The sequence below is a fragment of the Physeter macrocephalus genome, unplaced genomic scaffold, assembly GCF_002837175.3.
Source record: "Physeter macrocephalus isolate SW-GA unplaced genomic scaffold, ASM283717v5 random_262, whole genome shotgun sequence".
Taxonomy (NCBI): domain Eukaryota; kingdom Metazoa; phylum Chordata; class Mammalia; order Artiodactyla; family Physeteridae; genus Physeter; species Physeter macrocephalus.
In genome coordinates this window covers 53,275-76,745 of record NW_021145548.1, presented here as the reverse complement: position 1 = coordinate 76,745, position 23,471 = coordinate 53,275, and the positions used below count along the sequence as shown (strand labels likewise).

The 23,471-nt window shown below is 46.3% G+C and overlaps 1 protein-coding gene and 1 non-coding gene across 2 annotated transcripts in view; one reads left to right on the top strand and one right to left on the bottom strand.

Moving 5' to 3' along the window:
- Positions 1-13: 13 nt before the first annotated feature.
- LOC102975360 (rho guanine nucleotide exchange factor 37) overlaps positions 14-23,471 on the bottom strand; it is a gene marked incomplete at its 3' end in the record, with an annotated part of 50,836 nt that continues 27,378 nt past the window's right edge. Inside the window, exons 4-11 of the mRNA XM_028484870.2 lie at positions 20,014-20,161; positions 11,449-11,648; positions 10,130-10,260; positions 9,363-9,467; positions 7,255-7,365; positions 6,254-6,583; positions 2,844-2,972; positions 14-329 (exon numbers count right to left, since the gene is read on the bottom strand). Coding sequence (XP_028340671.1) covers positions 14-329; positions 2,844-2,972; positions 6,254-6,583; positions 7,255-7,365; positions 9,363-9,467; positions 10,130-10,260; positions 11,449-11,648; positions 20,014-20,161 — 1,470 coding nt within the window. The remainder of the gene's footprint in view (positions 330-2,843; positions 2,973-6,253; positions 6,584-7,254; positions 7,366-9,362; positions 9,468-10,129; positions 10,261-11,448; positions 11,649-20,013; positions 20,162-23,471) is intronic.
- Positions 21,586-21,693, top strand: LOC112065558 (U6 spliceosomal RNA). The gene has a single exon (XR_002892103.1). It is a non-coding gene; the product is annotated as a U6 spliceosomal RNA (small nuclear RNA).

Here is a 23,471-nt window from a genome sequence, read left to right as displayed (position 1 = left end):
CCTCCATGTTCACCTGTGTTCATTCCCATCTTGGATTTGGACCCCTGTCCACAAGAGTGCCCATGTTTCCCCACTGGCTCCTGTTGGACAGTTTTCCCAAAGGGCGGGGAAGTGCCCATGAAGTCCCATGTACCTCCAGTGTCCACCAGCCATCGGCTGCTGTTGCCTTTGGTGTCCTTGTCTTGAAGGAGGGCTACGATGTGGCCCCGAGGCAAAGTCAGGTCCAGAGTCCCAGCCCCACTGATGTTGCTTGTCACCTGGTACAGCTTTCCCGGGCCATACCTGCTCAGGAGAGCCTGCACCTGGCGTTCAGCCCCTGGAAGGAGTGGCTGGGGGAGAAAGGACAGAGACAGACACAGGTGTTGGAGCTGGAGTGTTAAAGCTGGCGCCAATGTTGGCCCACGTGCTGACAGCTAGGAGTCCTGGGCCAAGCCCACCTCTGCTGCCCATCAGCCCATCCCAGTCGGGGCAACTGTCTCCTCACTAATAGATGGCTGGATCAGATGAGAAACACATGCTCTTAGCATCCAAAGGCATTTCAGAAGAAACTTCTAACTTAACTTCTAAAATCCTTCCCTGGTCTAAACTTCTTGGGTTTTCTAAAGTCCTAAGGCAGTTTCTGAATCTCTCCATTACAGAACTCCAGGACTGGGGCCTCAATTCTGCCCATAGCATCAAGCTAAGCTGTCCCACAGGAAAATGCCTTACACACGTCTTTTAACCCCAATGAGCAAAACTATGAGCTTCATGTGGGCACCAGGCCTTACTCACCTGGCATCTTAAACAGCCAGCACAGGGCCAGCACGTGTAGACACACGTGTGAACAAAGAGAATGTGGTTTTTTATTCCATGTGTTTTGAGTCCACAAGTATTTATTGAGCCCCCTACCATGTACAAGGCATGGTAAGCCTTGTGAATGGCATAGTAGAAACAGTTTTTCCCTGATGGAAATTGCCATCTAGTTGAAGAGAATGATTCAGTGCATTTTCAGAGCATCCAAAAATCTCCTGGCACTGCCTTTGTTTTTTCATTCACTGCTTCCAGCAAAAGTATCGACAAGAAGGGACTCAGGTGATTGTCCCCTTTTTGTAAAACAAAGAAGAAATTTAGAATGTTGGATATAGATTTATTATATATTCTCTCTCGCTAGATATATATGGATGGATATATATTCATCATATTCTATATGATTATTTTCAGGTGGAGAGGTGCTGGGTGTAGGCAGGTAGGCAGAAGTGCCCTTCAGGGACATTTGGGCATGGACTCTGCCATTACCCCTACCTCCAATGGGTTCCTGAATCAGGATCAAGAACCAGGAGAACTCCAGGTTTCTAAACAGGCCCTCAAATGGAAGTGTAGAGACAGGGTAGCTCTTTTTCAGAATGGGGGTGTTAACAGAAGTATGGGGTAGCAAACCTTTGCCTTCCTTCTCAAATCTCTGCCCCTACCTGTGCAGAGAACAGCAGTGCTCCCTGGAGGGACCGGGGAGGCCTGTAAAGATCTCACTGGGACTCTCCTGTCCTGGGTGGCCACCTCACTCCTCTGGGTTCTGTACCCGTAGCCAAATAAGTCAAGAATTTATAGGAGGGTGTGTGCATGTTGCAGGGGTGGGTGAGGGAGGGTGGGGCTGGGGGGGGTCTCCTCTCTTCCTACCAACACACCAGGACTGTGATAGTCCCATTTGTTTTTTATTTTTTCTGTATCTTCTCTTTTTTTTTCTGCAATCAGCATGGATTGCTTTTCCAATAAGAAAAATGTTATTTTGTCTTAAGTAGAAAAAGATAGAAGTTTCCATGACTCATCTGAGTGGCTGCTCTTTTCTTGATTTTCTGCACCCTTCCTCTCCCCAAGCTGCAGAGCCCATGCAGCAGTCCTGATGAGTCCTCTGCTGGGGCATCTCAGGGTGGGCGAGGAAGTGGGGACAGCTGTGGCCCCAGGAGGAGTCAGCCCCACTTGAAGTGCACATACACCTCTGAGGGTCTTTGATGTCCTCTGTGCTCTGGCCAGGTGCAAAGGCCACCTGTATCTGTCCAGCTCTGCTGGGCTCCTTTACTGCCCCCCTGTGTCTCTAGGGCCCCATTCTCCCTTCTGGGGAATCTTGGAGCTGTCTCCTGACCCTTTACTTCACATCTCACATGTGACTGAATACAGTTTGTTTTCTCAAACCAGGTTTCATGATGCTCTGGGAGCCCCTGCTCCCTTCAGCTACTTCAGTTACTTTTCAAATACAGTAAAAGTAACTACACAATATTTTATATATTCTTGAAGAATTCTTCAAGTGGACTGCAAGATACCCTTTTGTTATATTTTAGAGAAAATGCTTTACCAAAAAAAAAAAAAGACTTTGGCTGGCCAAAGTTTTGTAAACCACAATGCAGCTGAGATACTGTCCTTTGCAATTAAAAATTCCACAGCAAAAAGAAATTTTAAATGACCTCATATTCAAATTTTTTATTCATCCCGAATGCTGGTATTTTAAGCAGGTTCCATGAGAAGGTGGTGAGGAAATGGTAAATTTTGATGAAAAATTTGAAGAAGTTCCAGGTTTCAGGCTAAAAATGCCACTTAGCCATTATGACGTCTAATTTCACCTAAGAGTAAAATGTTTGCCTTTTCCTCTTCCTGACCTGTTCTTATGCTTACTGGCCATGAAGAGCGTGTGTGTGTGTGTGTGTGTGTGTGTGTGTGTGAGATTCCCACCTGACCCCCACCCCCAGCTCACAGAGAAAGGAGATGGGGAGGAACACTGGGAAAAGAAAAGGGAAAGGAAATAGGGGATTGATCTCACTCCACTGGCAGGTGAAGGACTGGATAGTCTTTGCAGGGGAAGGAGGGACACTTACTTGTGTGGTGGGAGATGACAGCACTTTCTCGAAGTTCTCTTGAATGGAGTGAAGCTGATGACCGGTCTGGCCCAGTGCATCCTCCACCAGCTTCCTGAAGGCTGGATCAGAGATGTGGTGGTGGGGAAGCTAGGTGGGGACAGACACTGTCATCAGGGAGACCCTGACAGCCACACTCCAGCCCCAGATGTGTTAGGATGGCCCCTTATGTCTTGGTCAGCTGTTGTTTTGGCCTGGCTACTGCCCCATCTTCCTTTAAGGAAGCATCCCTCTATGGGGGTCCAGCGGTACTGCCTGGCCACAGGACTGTCCGTCATGGCATCCCTTTTCCTAAGCACTGTGATTGGTCAGGGAGTAGACAGTGGAGCAGAGCAAGGCCAATCGGAAACCACCCATCAGATTTTTTTTTAATTTTTTGATTTATTTTTTACTTTTTATTTTTAATTTTTTTTTACAGTAGGTCCTTGTTGGTTATCTATTTTAAATATAGCAGTGTGTTAAGCTTCCCTGGTGGCGCAGTGGTTGAGAGTCTGCCTGCCGATGCAGGGGACGCGGGTTCGTGCCCCGGTCTGGGAAGATCCCACATGCGGAGGAGCGGCTGGGCCCGTGAGCCATGGCCGCTAAGCCTGCGCGTCCGAAGCCTGTGCTCCGCAACAGAATAGGCCACAGTGGTGAGAGGCCCGCGTACTGCAAAAAATAAATAAATAAATAAATAGATAGATAGATAAATAAATAAAGCAAGCAGTGTGTACATGTCAATCCCAAACTCCCACTCCCATCAGATTTACTACATGAAGGCTGAGAATGAGAGCATGACTCTTAGATTCTGAGATGTAAAGGTAAACGCTTAGAGCTGTTGGGAGCCACTCTCTCCAACTTTGCAGAAAAGGCCTGCTTGACAATAAAGCCAACCCAGAGAGGGAAACAGCCAGGAGATGGAGTGAAAGTCAGAGGCTGGGCAACACTGACTGCAGCTGGGCCCGAGGCTTGATCCCCTCCTCGGCCTCCCAGTTATACAAGTCTTTAGGCCTGAGGTGGTTTGGAACCTGAGGAGTTCTGAACAATGGTGCCTCCCGGGACCTTGGCCCTGTTGGTCATCTCCTGCATTCTCATCAGACAGCCGAGGAGTGACCAGGGCCCCAAAGCTAACAGAGACATGTCCTCTCTGCTGGTCACCAAAATCACCACACTTCATTCTAGTTCAGAGCCTTTCCCCTACCCCCAGGATGAAGACAGATTGAGGTTCTACCATGTGGGCCTTTCCCAGGCTCCAAAGGACTGTCCAGGTGAATGGGCCATGGGACACACACAGCAAGCTGGCATCAATCATTGACAGGCCCTAAGATTCGGTATTACAGGATCAACCAAGAAATGTCCTCTTTCTGGGACTTCCCTGGCGGTCCAGAGTTTAAGACTCAGTGCTCCCAATGCAGGGGGCACGGGTTCGATCCCTGGTCGGGGAACTAAGACCCCGCATGCTACACAGCGCAGTCCCACTCCCCCAAAAGAAAGAAAAAAAAAAAAAGAAATGCCCTCTTTCTGCTCTTATGAAGTTGACTTTCCCCATTACTGTATCCTAGAACACTCCCCAGCCCTGCACATCCCTGTCTAAATACAAGGGGAGCTGGCCCCCCTGGACAGAAAACTAGAGGGTGAGAGAAGAATGAAAAGATCATCTAATCAAATTTACCCTCTGCCTTCAGGAAAGAGAAATGCTTCTTTTTGCAGATGGTTCAGGCTTAATTCAAAAAGAATGTCTGAGACAGAACTCTGTACTAAATGCTGTGAGGGCCAAAAAGAAGAAAAGCTCGATGAGGGGAACCGGCTTCATCCATCAGGCCAGCAGGAGGCAGGCTCTGATAAGTGCTTAGCAGAAGCACATCCTAAGGGCTGCTGGGGTACAGAGGATGGGGAGGTGGGTTCTCCCACCTGGAGGAGGGGGATTCTGAGAACTTCATGGAGAGATTCATTCGTCACATATTTGGGCAGGTCCCACCATAGGCCAGGCACTGCGAAAGGCATGGGGGCAACGGGGAGGGACATTCCAGGCTGAAGAAGGAGTCTGTGCAAAGGGACCATGGTCACACTCAGAAGTGGTGCACTGGAAGTGGAGGTTGCAGATGCACAGTGGGACCATGGGCTGGAAAGGTAGCGATGGGGGTGGGTGGCAAATTTTAGAGGAATTTTTATGCAACAGATTGGACGGGGAAAGCTGAGCTGGGGCACATGAAGCACAGGAGACAGCATGCGGTATGAGCAGTACCGAAATTTCTCCAGAGCTTAGATCCACAGGCCATTAAGCTCTGATGTTGATATCAGAGAGAGATTTAAGAGTTCTTTCCTATACCAACCCAGTCTTCAAAATTCTTAAATCAAAGTTTGCACTTGGAGATATGTCTAAAGCTCTTTGTGACCTATTTATACTTTCAGCAGACAGCTCCTTTTAGAGGCTGTCGGGCACTATGGTTCAGAGCCCAGGCTCTGGAGTTGAACTGCCAGGATTCAAATTGAGCTATTAGCTGTGTGGCTTTGGGCAAGCTGCTTAACCTCTGTGCCCTGGCTTCCTTTTGAAACGAGAATAATAATAATACCTACTCTGTAGGGTTATTGTGAGGATTAAGTGAGACAATATATGGAAAGCATTCCAAACAGATTCACTGTAAGTGCTCACAAGGAGGCAGCTGCTAGAAGTAGTAACAGTGGCAGGAACGCAGCTTGAGACATCTACTCCTGACTGTGGAGAAAGGACCCTGTCTCTGTTACCTACTTTTTTTTTTTTTTTTTGGCTGCATTGGGTCTCCGTTGCTGTGCGCGGGCTTTCTCTAGTTACGGCGAGCGGGGGCTACTCTTTGTTGTGGTGTGCAGGCTTCTCATTGCGGTGGCTTCTCTTATGGGGCACGGGCTCCAAGCGCACAGGCTTCAGTAGTTGTGGCACGCGGGCTCAGCAGTTGTGGCTCCAGGCTCTAGAGCGCAGGCTCAGTAGTTGTGACACACGGGCTTAGTTGCTCCACGGCATGTGGGATCCTCCCGGACGAGGGCTTGAACCCGTGTCCCCTTCATTGGCAGGCAGATTCTTAACAATTGCGCCATCAGGGAAGTCCCATCTGTTACCTACTTCTAATACACTCCAGGGAATGGCCCCAAGGCCTGTATTTTCCCAGCAGAGCCTCCTGTGCTTCTGAGTCCGAGAGCCTGAGAGTGGCCTGGAGTCCCAGTTCCACCCTTGCTTTCATGGTCTGACTCTATTAATGGAGGGAGAACAGGCATAAGAGAGATCCAGAAGGTCCCCACAACCTCCTCCTAAGAACCTGTTGGAAGGCCCAGCCCAGCCCCTGCAAACAGCTGGCTGAAGGGGCGACCAGGCCCTGCCTGGCTATTCCCCAGGGGCACCCCAGTCCCAGAGGCCTTACCTGGGCCAAGCTGCCCTCTGCCCTCTGCAGCACTTGCTTTGCAAGGTCCCTCTGGAGGGTCACAAATGTGCACAGGATCTGGCCCAGCCACCGCACGGCCAGCTGCTTAAACTGTGGGAGCTCAGCCACTAGCAGGGAGTTGAGTGCCTCATACATGTGCCAGGCCGCCTCTTCCTCATAGGTCATGCTGCCCACCTCCAACAGCTTCTCTTCCACCCTCTCAAAGTCCAGTAGTTTGTCCAGACGCTTCTTGATCAGATTCTGAGGGCCGGCCAAGGCTTTGGCCAGGCTGCACAATGGCTGCCACACCAGGGCTTCCAGCCGCTGCTTCTGTGGGAGAGGTGAACTTGGGAGTTGAGGAAGGAGGTGGCAGAGGGCGGGGCACATGGAGAAGGGGCTTTGGATGTGGGTAGGACTGGGCTCCAATCCCACCCTCACCGACCAGCTGTGACCTCTAGCATGACATCTAACCTTTCTGGGCCTCAATGTGCCCATGTGAAAAATGGGGACAATGTATGTAACAAGCTTAGCAGAGTGCCTAGCACAGAATAAGTATTCAATATATATGTCACTTCTTAATACGGTTACTGTGCACAGATGTTGAAAAAAATTTTGTATGGAATGGTGGTCAAAAGCATAGTCCTTGAGGCACAGATCCTTGCCATTGACCATCTGAATAACCTGGGAGGTCACCCTCTCTGAGCCTCAAGCTCTCATCTGCAGAATGGAGCTATTAATAGTATCCACCCTGTAAGCTGTGTTGTGAGGATTAAATGAGGGAAAGAATGTAGAGTTTAGCACAGTGCTTGGCAGATAACAAGGCTCAGTAAACGTTAGCTGGGGCTATTTTTATCAGGAAAATGCACTAATAATAATCTCTGCCCTGCTGACTATCCAGGACTGTTATGGATGTGACAGTTGTGGAAAAGGCCTGGCTTCTAAATATTATTCTTAGAGGCTCTGCCACCTGCCTAAAAAAAGAAAGGAGAAGTTCCGCTCACAAACTCAGGGAAGGCCTGGAGCTGCAGGTCTCTTGCCAGGTAACAGTACTGCACCACAGGCCCCCCAGGGATGTCCAGATCGTATTCCTGGGGCCGGAAGCGGAGGAAAGCCTAGATGGGGTCAAATGAGAGAGCCAATCATGGCCCGTCGTCGCCATCTCACACCTGAATCCCCCTCCAGCACAGAACGGAAGAGGTTGCCCAGGCTGTCTGCACACCCGCCCTGTGTCTGCACACAGCCTATTCTATCCTTGCACAACTTGGGTGATTAGAAAGTTCCTCCTTAGACTGAGCCAACATCTTTCTCCTTATTCAGTGCTGCCTCAACTTCACACATTTACATATCTCCTTTGTGATTTTTTTTTGCCATCTCCATGTTCCTCGAGTTCTATTAATATTTTTCCTTAAACGAAATTGGGTCATTTGTAGAAACATGGATGGATCTAGAGACTGTCATACAGAGTGAAGTAAGTCAGAAAGAGAAAAACAAATATCGTATATTAACATATATGTGGAACCTAGAAAAATGGTACAGATGAAAAAAAAAAAAAAAAAACCACCTTATGGGGAATTCCCTGGTGGTTCAGTGGTTAGGACTTCGTGCTTTCACTGCAGAGGGCCTGGGTTCAATCCCTGGTCGGAAAATTAAGATCCTGCAAGCCGCATGGCACGGCCAAAAAAAAAAACCACCTTATGACACTCCCATAAAGGGAAAGCCAGTAATAATTGCCATAAATAAGCATATAAGAATAACTGTTATAAAAATAATGCTATTAAGTTCTGTCTGGGCGTGATGGCCTGATGAAGGTTTCCAGCCGGAGACTTGTTCTGCCTGTTTATTTAAGACATGTCAGAAAAAAAGGCTTTTCCTGGACTCTGAGGATTAAAAGAGAGAGTCGTTTTCTCACTGTGGGATTCCATGTCAACACTGTATCCGTCGTGTAAGTCCTGCATTTACGGAAATACAACGTTAATGCTTCCAAATATCTGTTCTACTCTGCAAAGCCAGATGTGTCTCTCATGGGCCTCTGGTTTCTCTCTTTCAGGGCCCCTCCATTCTTTCTCTGAGTGCCTTCCTCTTCTGCCTCACTGTGCTGTCCAGATCTTTCCTCTGGGCGGCCCAAGATGGAGCAGGAACAAGCAGGGGATGTGCCCCAGTGAGGAGCGTAGAACTACGACCTCCCTCTTTCTGCATACTTCCAATAATGCCACCCCAAGTCCTATTATCCAAAGAGCCTGTTATCGTCTGACTGAGCTGGTTTGTGCAAATGGACGTGATTGAGAACAAAACCATGCAAAAGGGACTGAGTGGATGGAATGAGTCAGCATCCATGACAAGAATGAAGGGGGAATTTTGGTGAAAGGAAAGTGATGTTGCTGGATGGGAATGCAAACTGGTGTCCCTGTGGGCTGAATGCGGTTTGCAGAAATATATTTTCTTGGGCCCACATAACATTTAAATTCTTATTTAATTAGCTGCTCACATGAACACAGGGTGAGATTTCACCTAAAGGTCTGAATTTCCAGTTTTCTTCTTCCTTAAAATCAGAAGAACTGGCAGCACTGGGTCCACATTCCCGCACAGTAACAACTCCTGTGAGCCAAGGAATAACTCACTCACCCCTTTCATTTTATCCATTCATTCATTTATTTGGTCATTCACACTCCAACTATTACTACATACTGAACTCTACCAAAAAAGTCTCATAAATAGACAATAGGCCTTATACACCTGCACACTTCAGTCAACAATATTACCTGCCTGGTCCTTTTGAGCACCTGTGTTTGTCACCCCTGCTCTGGGTGCTGTTCTGGCAGGATCCCTCCAGAGGGCTCTGATTCCAGTGAATTCTGACCCTACCCAGTGGGAACACGGCCCCCCTGAGAACTCAATGAACTCAGAAGCTGCCCCAGTCAGATGACCTGTGGGCTGAGGAGTGCTTGCGAACGGCCCCTCTTCTGGCCTCCAGCCAGCAACTGTATGACCTTTTCCATTTGGTTCCTGAAGTTGGTGTCTTTGTCAGCTTGTTCAATGGGCCCTGCATGACTCCTGCCCGGGGATCCCAGCCCCGCCCCACCCCACCCACTATTAACCACAGGATCCTCACCTCCAAATTATCCAGGTAAGCAGCCACATTGCTCTTCAGCTCGGTCACACACAGCGACACCCAGTGGAAGCTCTCTTCTAAGTCATCAAATTCCTTGTCTTCTGTCTGAGAGTAAAGTTATGCTTATGAGGGCCGAGAACATCCACATGGGGCCAGTGTACACCCCTTTCCCAAGTCCTTACCAGGGACCACCTTTCCACAGACCCACCCATCAGAGCCAGTTCCTCCAGCCCCAAAACTGAGTGGGACGGTTAGAGGCAGTAAGTGCAGCTTGGTGGTTCTGTATTCAGACCATGGAATCAGACACAAGAGCCCGTGAGTCCTGGTTCACTTGCTTCCTAGTTGTGTGAACTTAGGCAAGTGTTTTACTCTCTTTGAGCCTGTTTCCTCATCTGCAATATGGGAATAGTATGAACTTATTTCATTGTGTGGATCCATTAATACCTGGTTCAGAGTAAGTATTCAATCCACCTGAGCTGCTACTAGTACCTATTCAAGGCTGGTTCCTTGCCCAGACCCAGACATCTCCTATCTGTATCAAAAGGCCCCAGAGAAAGAACAGCACAAGATGCAGAGGAGAAAGCCCCACCCTGGCTCTCCAGAATCAAGTGGTGGTGCCTACTCTGCCTCGTCCTGGCTACGCATGCTGGAAGTTCACTCCCTCAGCCTCAGTTTCCTCATCTCTGAAAGGAGTCTAAGACCCCGCGCTGCACAGTCTTGCCCCTTGGGATGGCTGGGATACCACCCTTCCTCCCGCCCGTGCTTACCCTGGGTACGAGCCCCGCCTCCTGCTTCAGCAGCTGGCTCAGCCGGGTGGTCTTCTTGGAAAGGGTGTGCATATTGATGCGGGCCAGTCGCTCCCGGAGGCTCAGATGCTCCACCTTGGTGTACTTGGAGGCTGCACCAACAGAGGAGAAGGAGGGTACAGGAACCAGAGCTGACCCGGGAAAGCAAGAGCCCCTGACATACCTGGCAAGGCATCTCTTGGGCCCTCTTCTCAAATGTCAGAGTCACACCCATTAGAATGGTGAATCTCGGAGGAAAAGCACAGGGCTCAGAGCCCTCACTCTGATGTGAGCACCCTGACTGAAGAGCTTCCTGCCTGCTTGACTTCTTAGGCCTCAGTTTCCTCAACTGTAAATGAGCCTAGCCACCTCACAGGATTGCTAGGAGATCACATAAGATGATAGGTCTGGAGCAAATGACTTAAGCTCTCATTTTACCCAACTGTGAAATGGGGCTAACATTGCCAACCTCAGGGCTATCGTAAGGATCAAACAAGAAAATGAGTGAAAAAAACATGTCATAGTTAGCCTTTAGTAAACATTAGCTAAATTATCATTACTATACGGTCTGAGTTGTGCAATTGAGTTTTTCATCTACTTGGGACACTGCTTCACTTTCCAGACCTTTCTGTTTTAACAACTTCAGAGGCAGCAACCTCCCCACTTTCTCCTCTTACCCTCACCCTTGATAAATACACAGCTCTTTGCCTCCCCAGTATTCATTTCTGCTTAGTGTAGCAGACATGTGGTTTAGATAAGATTGATTCCGCCTTAGTTCAAGGAGTGGGTGCTGACTGTTATAAGCCAATTCATACAATCCCCCCACCCCCTGCCACAGTGATAGGTTCAAAGAAGGGCACATAACCCAGGCTGAAGCCAATCAGTTCATGGCATTCCCCTAACCATGGCAACTGGTTCAGGGTGAGCATATGACTCAAGTGAGTCCTGTCAGAGTGAAACTCCAATTTAGTTTTTACAGCTAAGGGGAGAAAGGGCCCATCTTATCCTGGAGGATGTGGTGCGCAGATGTGAGTCTTAGGACAGCAATAGCCCTTTACTATTATGAGGGAGGCCAGCCTGAAAAGGAAGGTGATGCATAGTAAAGGCCAGAGACAAGAGAATTGCAGGGAAATGATGCCAGCACCCTGATCAAACCCTCTACTTAAAGCCCACATTACTTCTGGACTTGTGGGTTACATGAGCTACTATATTCCCTTTACTGGTGAAGCCAGTTTGAGATGAGTTTTTTGTAACTAGAAGCATTCTCACTCATGTATCGCCTAAATGCCCCAAGTCCTTACCCACTTCTTTGCGCCTCTTGTACTCATTGATGTTGGTGACCACGTCCTGGAGGGCAGAGGTAGCCCTCTGAAGGACAGGGTAGGCACTGGCATCAGGGAGTGTGTTCTCCAGAATTTTCTGCAGCAGCAATGGGTATTTGGTAATCCTCTGCAAAGGAATTACCAGCAAGAAACTGAGGCCTGAGGGTCCAGCTTGAGGCCTGAGGGAGAAGGCTGGTGTTAGGTAGGTCAAGTCCACCCTTGGGGGCACCAAGGGGCTTGGGCTCTAGTCCCAGCTCTGCCATTTAACTCACTGTGTGATCTCAGTTAAGTCACCCTCCTTCTGTGGTCCTCAGTTTCCTCATCTGTAGTCTGTGAGGTCTATATGTTACACGAGTGCTTCTAGTTCTCACTTTACCCTTTTCTGGGCCTTGGTTCCCCATCTGTACTAAATTTAATGGTCAGTTCTCTGCCCTCAGCTTACTCAGTCTCTCAACAGCAGGCACAGCTGACCACTCCCTCTTTCTCGAAACACTTTCTTCTTTTGGCCCCAGAGACACTCTTCGACCTGCTTCTCTCACTCCACAGGCCACTCTCTTGGCCTCCTCTGCTGGCTTCTCTCCAATGCTGGAGTGCCCAGGGCCTCCTCTCCTCCTTCTCTCTCCACTCACTCTCTTACTGACCTCATTTAGTCCTATGGCTTTAAACACATCCCAAACCCATATCTCCACTTCCTACTTCTGTCCAGAGCTCCAGACACACATGGTCAACTGCCTACTTGAAATCTCCACTTGGATATGTCTCAAGCACAACTCCATCTGTTGGACATGCACAGAATATTTCATTTAATAAAATGGTTCTGCTGCTTTAAAAAAGAAGAGCTTTTAAAATCACAGGAACTTGGGAATTCCCTGGCAGTCCACTGCCGTGGGCCCACCCAGATTTGATCCCTGGTGGGGGAACTAAGATCCTGCAAACTGTGCAGCATGGTCCACCCCCCAAAAAAAGTTTTTTAAAATTTAAATCATAGGAACTTAATGTTTAGAGATGTATTTAAGGGTAAAAAGTCATAATTATCTGTAATTTCCTGTAAAGTATATAGCATAAAATTAGATACAGCAAACAGCAGACATTAATACTTGTTAATTTCAGGTGGTGGGTATGTGAGTGTTCATTACATTATTCTATTTTTCTATAGGTTTGAAATTTTTCATTTAAAAAAGTAAAATATAAAACAAAACACAGGAACTGATAGTGTCAAGGTCCCTTCCAGATGCACCATTTGATGCATAGATGATTATTTCTAGTCCCCTTCCTGATGATGTCTGGAAGTTGCAGAAAGAGTGCCCAAGTCAACGGCATCTGGGACAAGGCTCCAACAGTCTTTCCTTGATCATGACCAGTAGCCCTCAGACCCACCTTCTGAGAAACCCACAAGGTTTTCAAACCACAATGTCTAAGCATGCCTCCTCCACGAAGACTCACAAATGTTTCTCATGACTATTATCTGGCCTCCTCTCCACTGTACCCTTGCCTCTTGCTCTTCTTCCTATGGAAAAATCTCTAGATCAAATGTCCAGGAAAGATCAGCCATGAGGCTAGGAACAGACAGAGCAGGTGAGGGCCCCTCCATTAGTTGCAGGGGGTTGGGATGCAGGGGTGGGATTACCTGTCCGGACATGCCTACGCTGACCATCTGCTCTCACCAAGGGTTGCCTAGTGCTTGGCTGACTCTGGGCAGGAGAGGTAAAAACAGTCGCCAGATATTTGCAAAACTCTGTCCTCTGGGCTTACTTTCCATGGGAAAGGGACAACTGTCACCTTACAAATCACAAGTGACAGAGGGGAGGGGGGTCTTCAAAGAGATGATTACATCTCTTCTTCAAAACCATCAAAGAGTAACTACAGAATTACAGCTGCCTCTTAATTTACAGCCTTTCTAAGGTAAGTTGGAGAAAACTCTTTATGCAGCCTTTCAGATAGGCAACAAAAATTGAAAGGCTCACCCAGAGTTGGGTGAGTATGGGGAAACCAGCCCTCTTACATTCTCTTGGTGAGAGTATCAGTTGGTGGGATCTTTTTATTTTATTTTATTTTTAAAATTTATTTATTTATTCATTTTTGGCTGCGTTGGGTCTTTGTTGCTGCACACGGGCTTTCTCTAGTTGCAGCGAGTAGGGGCTACTCTTCGTTGCGGTGCGCAGGCTTCTCATCGCGGGGGCTTCTCTTGTTGCGGAGCACAGGCTCTAGACACGCAGGCTCTAGAGTGCAGGCTCAGCAGTTATGGCGCACGGGCTGAGTTGCTCTGCAGCACGTGGGATCTTCCCAGACCAGGGCTCGAACCCGTGTCCCCTGCATTGGCAGGTGGATGCTTAACCACTGCGCCCCAGGGGAGTCTCTGGTGGGATCTTTTTAGAGAGCAGTTTGGCAATTTGTGAAATATACAAACCCTTTATTCCCTCAATCCTACTATAGAAATCTACCCAGAAATATCAACTCAAGGACTTCTCTGGTGGCACAGTGGTTAAGAATCCGCCTGCCAATGCAGGGGACACGGGTTCGAGCCCTGGTCTGGGAAGATCCCACATGCCGCAGAGCAACTAAGCCCGTGCATCACAACTGCTGAGCCTGTGCTCTAGAGCCCGCAAGCCACAACTACTGAGCCCTCACGCCACAACTACTGGAGTCCGTGCACCTAGAGCTTGTGCTCCGCAACAAGAGAAGCCACCGCACTGAGTAGCCTGCATACCACAAGGAAGAGCAGCCCCTGCTCGCCGCAACTAGAGAAAGCCCACGCACAGCAACAAAGACCCAACACAGCCAAAAATAAAATTAAAAAAAAAAAAGAAATATCAACTCAAGTGAGCATGGATAAAGGTAGAAGTTATTCAGCAACTCTATTTATGACAGCAAAATTTCGGAAACAATCCAAATATCCATCAATAGGGAATGGTTAAATAGACCACAGACTATGAGCTGCCCCGGGAAGGAACTCTATGCAGTCATTAAAAAGAACATGGTAGAGCAATTCATATTGTCCTGAAAAGATATTTATTCATGGCCATGATTAGGTGAAAAAGCAAGTCCTAGAAAAGCATGTAGAGTAGGAGCCCCTTAAAAAATTCATTCATTCATTCACTCATCCTATCTATCCATCCATCCAACATCTAGATGTTCCCATGGAAAGTCTATTTCCTGTCTGTCTGTCTGTCTGTAAATATACAGAATAAAGTTCGGATGGAAAATGTTTACTAGGGGGAGGGATGGGGAAACGGGAAACCAAAGGGGAATGGACTTTTTACTTTATATACCTGTGCACTGTTTGAAATTTCTTTTTTCAATAACCACATGTTACTTTTAAATTTAAAGCAAATTAAAAATGCCAATAAAGGAAAACATGTCATTTGCCTTTTCCAAACACTCTGCCTCAGTTGTTGTGGAACTGCATGTGCTTTGTGCTGGACTGATCCACCTGTGTAAGCAGCCTCCTCCCCCTGAAAGCTATGCCACTAGAATGGTCTCCCTAAGGCAGAGCTTCCTGCCGGCTGCAAGGGCAAGCCTTGATTCCCTTGGCCCCCAGGTGGGAAGCGCTGCCTTAAAAGACAGGATAAACTGGGAGTTCCCTGGTGGCCTAGTGGTTAGGATTCTGGGCTTTCACTGCCATGGCCCAGGTTCAATCCCTGGTCAGGGAACTGAGATTCCCACAAGCCGCACAAAGACTCCACGCTTCCACTGCAGGGGGCGAGGGTTCGATCCCTGGTCAGGAAAGTTCCGTATGCCACACGGTGAGGCCAAAAACAAAGTGGGGGGTGGGGGGGGGAAGAGAGACAGGATAAACTAGACACCCCACCCACTCACCCATCCAAATAAAAAGTGGGAGGCGGCATATATTTTAGAATCCCAAAGATCTAATTAGATGGTACCATCTATCCTACCTGGATGAGAAAGAACCATTTATGGCTGGTGTGATTCTAGTCGGCCAAACTCCAGAAAGAGTCCCATGATCATCAGCACAAGAAAGGCAGGATTATTGTTTCAAGAGGGAAGGGATCAAAAGTTCTAGAGCATGTATAACAGGAGCCCCTTAAAAATTCATTCTTTCTACCTATCTATCTATCTATCTATCTATCCATCCATCCATCCATCCAATGTCTACATTTTCCCATGGGAAGTCTATTTTCTGTCTGCCTGTAAATCTACAGAATAAAATTTGGATGACAGAAAGAATGTCATTCCTGCTGGAACATCAGACCAGAGCATTTCATTGAGGGCATTTTTGAAACTTGTAGGCTCTGGTATGCTGCAGGCATTTAGTTGGCAGGGACCCAGGGATGCAGGATATCCTGCGAGGACAGTCCTGCATTATGGAGAATCGTTCTACGTTTCATGTGCCCCTCTTCAACATTCAGAGACTGAATGAATGCCTTGAAATGGGCTGCGATTTCAAGAACTGAGATATTTTTGTGACACTTGGACTCCATCCTGTCACATATCTTAACACTGGGAATTACCATGACACACCTTTTATAAATAAGACCGAGGTCATTTGCAGGAACATAATCCTTCCTCATTTCCTCTGCCTCCCAGTATGTAATGTTATCCCTACTTCAGTTATGTTATTTCCTTCTTTATCTTATCATACACAAGGAAGTCAAGTTTGTTATCATTGCTCACTGTTCTTGCAGGGTACACACATTCTCTGCTCTTTTCTTTTTCTGTACTTCTCGTACACAATGGCTTCTGACTCTTCTTTGCTTAAATCCAAGCTTATTTATTATAAGTAGGTACAAGCATCTGACTGCTTCATAATATTTTCTAGTGTAGTGTTACCCAAGCATTTGCACACTGAAATACATATTACTTTTTTAGAAATTATTTTCCTTTTATTTCTCCTTTAGTTATAGTTAAGCCATTATATTGATTTTTTTCAGTTATGTATATAGGCAGGAGAATTTTTTTTTCAGAATATTACTCAGGATAATAAATTTATTTAATGTTTGTTATAAAAAGGGGGCGGGGCGTTGGGGCCAACGGAGTTGAGAACCACAGTGTGGTCTCAGTGAAGCATAATCCTTGCCTAGCCAGGGTAACCACAATAGCTGGGAATTTTTCCGTGTTACTTGCATGCAGTGAGTCTATGTCCCCATGAGCTGTTATTACTCCCACTCCACATGTAGGGAAACAAGGTTGTGAGATACGAAATGGCTCTGCCAAGGTGAATAAGGGGCAAAGCCCAATCCGCTGCCAGGCAGCTTGGCGTCAAAGCCCATGAGAAAAGCCTGGACTTGCCTGGCTGAAAAAGACCTGAGTACAGAAGACATGACAAACAGCAGCCTCTGTGCCAACTAGGGCCCCCCACATAGTGTTTCTAACATGTCTGAATTAGATGACAATATTTAACACTTGGGAGACTTACATCAAAGTTTCTGGTTTCTCTTGAAAGATCAGAGGATCTGGGCACACTGGAATCACATTTCTACATGGCAACTGAGGGAAATGGTTTATAAAAAATGCCTGCAATTATTTCACTCTCTGTATCTACACCCTTTGAATATGACTTTGAAGCTTCTCCCATCAAGAAGTGGGGAAGCTTCCCTGGTGGCGCGATGGTTGAGAGTCCACCTGCCGATGCAGGGGACACAGGTTCGTGCCCCGGTCCGGGAAGGTCCCACGTGCCGCGGAGCGGCTGGGCCCGTGAGTCATGGCCACTGAGCCTGCGCGTCCGGAGCCTGTGCTCCGCAAAGGGAGAGGCCACAACAGTGAGAGGCCCGCATACTGCAAAAAAAAAAAAGAAGTGGGGAATACTTCTCCACCCCTTGAGTCTGGTACAGCATGCCAATTCCAAGCTGAGATCTCAAAAGGCAGAGCTGAATCTGCTTGTATGTCCCAGATACATAAGAGAGCCCAGCCAACATGAGCAAAGCTGACCGCAGTTGATCACAGACACATGAGGGTGTTCAGTCAGGACTAGAAGAATCATTTACTGAGTTGAGCCCAGCTAAACCACTAACATGCATAAGTGTGACCTAAATACATGTTTGCTTTAAACATATTTTGGGGATGATTTATACTTTAAACCACTATATTTGGGTCAGTTTGTTACATAGCAAAAGCTACTCGATACAGCAACAATCAGCCAAGGCTGGGCTGCAGCTGCACTCTATACAGGGTCTCTTGGCTCTGGTTTGCCACAGTCTCCACTACTCCCTTTTGTCCCACATCTGGCATCTTGCTTTCCTCATTGCTCACTCCTGTAGAAATGTATTTAGTGACCCTTGCAAAAGCCTAAGTTTGTAAGTTCCATGAAGGGATCAAAGGAAGCAAAGGAGAAAATGAATGTAGGCTTTTTTGGAGGCTGGGATGGGTTAGGACATGGGTACTTCAAAAGGAGGCTTCAGGGAGTAGAGGGGTAAGGATAAGATAAGAGAAGGAGGAGAGGTAGCAGGAGGCTCCACGTGAGATAATATCAACTTCAAAGCCCTAAACCTACACTGTCTTTCTCTTGGGTATACAGGAAATGTCTAAGTAAGATGAAATAACAATAATAACTTCTGTTCCTCCTACTCTACTCTGCTTTCCAGAGGATGACCTTCATCTATCTTCATTTGGTGAGCCTGTTCCTTGGGAAGATATAAGCCTTTTCAAAACAGAAAAGAAGCAGAACAATTCACAGGCAAGGAAATACAAATACCTCTTAAATATATAGAAAGATATCAAGGGACTTCCCCAGTGGTCCAGTGGTTATGTCTCCGCGCTTCCAATGCAGGGAACGAGGATTCAATCCCTAGTCAGGGAACTAGGATCCCACACGCTGCAGGGCAACTGAGCCTGCGCGTCGCAACTAGATAGGCCAAGTGCCACAATGAGAGAGCCTGCGTGCCACAACTACAGAGCCCACGCACTCTAGAGCCCTCACACCACAACTACAGAGCCCACGCGCTCTGGAGCCCACCCGCCACAACTAGAGAGAAGCCCGTGCGCCGCGACGAAGAGCCCATGCACTGCAACAAAAGATCTGGCGTGCCATAACTAAGACCCAACACAGCCAAAAAATAAATATTAATAAAAAGGATGATCAACTTTTTTTTTAACATCTTTATTGGAGTATAATTGCTTTACAATGGTGTGTTAGTTTCTGCTTTATAACAAAGTGAATCAGTTATACATATGTATATGTTCCCATATCTCTTCCCTCTTGCGTCTCCCGGAGATAAATGCACAATGAAACATTACTGAGATGCCATTTTTCACCTATCAGTGGTAAATACTCTAAAGTTTAACAACACACTGCTGGTAAGGCTGTGGAGAAACACCCTCATATGCTGCTCATGGGAATATCAATTGGTATAACCTTTACAGAGGGCAATTTTGCAATATTGTCAAAATTATTAATACATACTTCTTTTGACCTAGCAATTCCACATCTGGAAATTTAACTTACAGATATACTTGCACCTCAGTAAAATAACATATGTTCGTGCCTAATCACTGTAGCACTGCCTGTAATATGAAAATAATAGAAAGAAACCAATGTCCACCAACAGAGACCAGTTAAATAAACTGCGGAACAGCCACAGAGTAGAAGAATACGTAGCCGTTCAAAGGATCATACATGTATGTATTGAAATGGAAAGACCTCCAAGATATAATGTAAGTGAAAAAAAATTACACACTTTCATTAAAAAGATGGGGAAAATAAGAGTATATAGTTGTATTTCCTTGTATAGGCATACAGGAACTCTGCTAAGATCCATAAGTAATTTAAAAGTGGTTACCTTAACTTTGTGGGTAGGAGCAGTAAGTGGGTGGATAAAAGGACAGGGTTGGAAAGGTCTTTTTACTGTGTAAATGCAGATGTTTTAAAGCTTTTGAAACATGCAACTGTTACCCGTTCAAAATTTTAATTTAAAAATATTTTTTTTCTACATACCTCTACCTGGAGCTCCCACTCATCGATGCCAGCTCTGGGCTGCGAGGCCACCCAGAGCAGTTCTGATCCTTTTCCATGGGGCAAGACTCTAGCCATCCGTCGAGAGGTGTCCCCAGGTGATACAAGCCTGTTTCCTGCCACTGCTGCTTACACCACATGGTTCCCACCATCTCACTGCCCTCCCTATGGTAGTCACGAGTGCTGTTCACCAAATGTTTCTGCTTTTCTGCCTCTGAACACATGGCTGGATGGCAGGCCCTGGCCTCCTGGTAGCTGGACGAAGCCATGTGATTAGTTCTGGCCCATGAATTTTGAGAAGCAACGAATATCACTTCTGGACTAACAGCATTTAGTTACCAGTGTTAGAACCCCAGAGCACTTTTTTCCTTTGCCAAGTTACTGGCAATATTCCAGACAGTAGCTGCTGTCAGCTTGAGTCTCAACATGAAGAGCCCCAAGTTAACCTGCAGTGGAGCATAAGGAAGGTAGAAACCTTGTTGGTCGAAGCCACTGAAAGAGTTGGGAGTTGTTTGTCCCTGCAGCATAGCCTAGCCTAGTCTGACTGGGACATTCCTGAAGCAGTGTGAGCAGCACCAAGCAGGGGTGAGACTTAAACAGCCTCTGACCTCGGGGTCCATGAGGGTCATTATACTCACAGCACTGCCTCAATGGTGTCCTGGATCTCCCCCTGCAGCCGTGGCTCCTTCTGGTAGGTCTCCACCAGCAGCAAGGCCTGTTCGTAGCTGGCACAGTACACTTTATAGACTTGCTCCAACTCCTCTTGGAATTCCAGGAATAAGTTGCCTGACAGTGAAAAGCAACAAGGAGTTCTCAAAAGCATGTCTGCATGTCCTCTTGCTTAGGACAGAGAGCCGGTGAGTGACACAGCTAAGCATTCCAGCTCTGGAGTGAGACTGCCAGGCTTAACCAGTGTTGTTGCCTTGGGCAAGTCACCTCATCTTCCTGAGCTTCTATTTTTTTCATCTCGCTTTCAAAAGGCTGCTGTAGGATTAAGTAACAGAATGATGTAGAGCTGGTATGCTGCCTATATTTAATAAATGGTAGCTACAATTATAGCAATAATATTGATAATTCTCATATTTGGACAGTGCTTTATAGTTTACAAAACACACTCATGTTATATCTTTACAATTACTATGTGTGGCAAGTACAACTCCAAATGCTCTGTTTATAAAGAATCCCTACAGCACAGCATGGATAGTCACAAATGTGGGCTTTGGAGTCAGAGAGAAGTAAGGCCAGATCTCCAGCCAACCCTTTCCCAATAGTGTAATCTAGGGCGAGTATTTGACCCCTCTAACCCTCCATATTTTCACCTATAGACTGGAATAAAAATAGTGCTCACCTCCAAATGTTCATTGAGAGGATTAAATCAAATAATGCATGTAAAGCACCTGACACAAATTTCATTCACCAAAAATTTACCAACTGCTTATCTACTGACTATGTGCCAGGCACTCTTCTAAGTTCTGTGAACAAAACAATGACCCTGCTTCATGGGCCTGATATTCTAGTGGGGAAGACAGACAATAAATAAATATATTACATATGCCAGGTAGTGGTGAGTACCATAAATCTAAACAAAGCCAGATAAAGAGTTAGAGAGTGGTAGGAGATCTATTTAGGAAAGACCTCCATGAAGACGTGGATGTTTATCAGAGACCAAAAGAACCCAGCCCTGCAGAAATAGACACAGATGTAGAGAACAAACGTATGGACACCAAGGGGGGAAAGTGGTGGTGGGGGGCATGGGATGAATTGGGAGATTGGGATTGATGTATACACACTAATATGTATAAAATAGATAACTAATAAGAACCTGCTGTATAAAAAATAAATAAAATCAAATGAAAAAAAAAAAAAAAAAAAAAAAAAAAAAAAAAAAAAAAAAAAAGAACCCACCCCTAGGAATGTCTGGGGGAAGAGCAGCACCAGGCTTAGGGAAGGACAAATGCAAAGACCTGAAGGCAAGTGAACGCTTGACAGGTGGGTGACACAAGAAGGCAGGTGTGGCTGGAACACAATGAGCAAGGGCACAAAGCAGAGAAAATAAACAGGAAACTGAAGCCAGATCATGTAGGGCCTTAAAGTAAGTAAGTAAGGTGTAGTAAGGTGTTTGGATTTTACTCTTATGGTGGCAGAAAGCAAATGGAGGGTTTTGAGCAGGGGTGACATGATCTGGTTTCTGTTTGAAAAGGATCATTCCCATGCTCAATTTCAGCAGCACATACATTAAAGGTAGAATAACACAGGACAGATTAGCATGGCCCCTGCACATGAATGACATGCAAATTTGTGACGTGTTCTATATTTTAAAATCAGAAACTTATGAGATTGACTATTTGTAGGGGGAGATAGAACGGGGTGGAAAGAACAGGGAATGGGTCAGGGTAGCAGGGATGAGAGGGGAGCAATGCTTCTCTGAATATACCTTTCTATATAGCTCAGATCTTGGAACCATGGTAATGTTTCACATACTCCCAAAATAAATATATAATTAAGACCAACCAGGATGTGGAGGAGGAACCCCAAATAGAATACAAACAATAAGGAATGAACCTAATTCTATTACAAATGAATAACATAACCACACTGAAGGGTGTAGGAAAAAATTAACCTAAGTATTTTTCACAAAGGCACAGGTTAGTAATGCTGATTATAACATAATAAAAAATATTTTATGTGTCCTACTAACTTCGAACAAATCAGTAAATACACTGAAGATAATGGCAGCCATTTCTACCTGTCACAGAAAGATGCTACAAACAAGAAAAGGCGAAAGACTAGAAAGAACCCTGAGGTGCTGGACTGGAGTTGGAGGTTATCAGTAGGAACTCATGGTTTTAAATATTTTAAATATATAAATACAGATGGATAGATACAGAAAGAAATGTAGATATGTGTGTACATGCACGTGTTGGTATATATACATATATTTCCTAACTCTGTCAGCTAAGAGGGCCTAGAAACAATGACACCCCAGGAGCAATGAGCACACCTAGATCTTAGAACTTGGTGTCTAAATACCATTCTCCAAAGATAGGAACCAGGGCTCCTAGGAAAAAAGCTGATTCCAAGGATGAGGCAGGGAAAATACAAGATAAGCCTAGAACATCTTGTGGGGTCAGAAAGTAAGAAAGTGCTCACAAATTGTTGGAGACATACTGAAAGGACACAGGTGCCAACTTGAAAGAGTTCCCTATGGCCAAAGCTGGTAAAATTTGAGCAAGAAAATGAATATTAATAGTACTGGATTCTGACTCACGGAATAAAGTAAATATCCATGAGTTTATACATATATAAATAGTTGAATAAAGAAATGAATGGGTGGGCTTCCCTGGTGGCGCAGTGGTTGAGAGTCCACCTGCCGATGCAGGGGACACAGGTTTGTGCCCCGGTCCGGGAAGATCCCACATGCCGCGGAGCGGCTAGGCCCGTGAGCCACGGCCACTGAGCCTGCGCGTCCGGAGCCTGTGCTCCGCAATGGGAGAGGCCACAACAGTGAGAGGCCCGCATACCACACACAAAAAAAAAAAAAGAAATGAATGGGTGAGGGACTTCCCTGGTGGTGCAGTGGTTAAGAATCTGCCTGCCGATGCAGGGGACACGGGTTCGTGCCCCGGTCCGGGAAGATCCCACATGCCGCGAAGCATCTAAGCCTGTGCACCGCAACCGAGCCTGTGCTCTAGAGCCCACGTGCCACAACTACTGAAGCCCGCACGCCTAGAGCCCGTGCTCCGCAACAAGAGAAAGCCACCGCAATGAGAAGCCCACACACCGCAACGAAGAGTAGCCCCTGCTCGCTGCAACTAGAGAAAGCCTGTGTGCAGCAACAAAGACCCAATGCAGCCAAAAATAAATAAATTAAATAAATTTATTTATTTAATTTATTTATTTTTGTTAGTTTCTTCTTTTTATTTTATTTGTTTATTTTTTAACATCTTTATTGGAGTATAACTGTTTTACAATGGTGTGTTAGTTTCTGCTTTACAACAAAGTGAATCAGTTATACATATACGTATGTTCCCATATCTCTTCCCTCCCTCCCACCCTCGCTATCCCACCCCTCTAGGTGGTCACAAACCACCTAGCT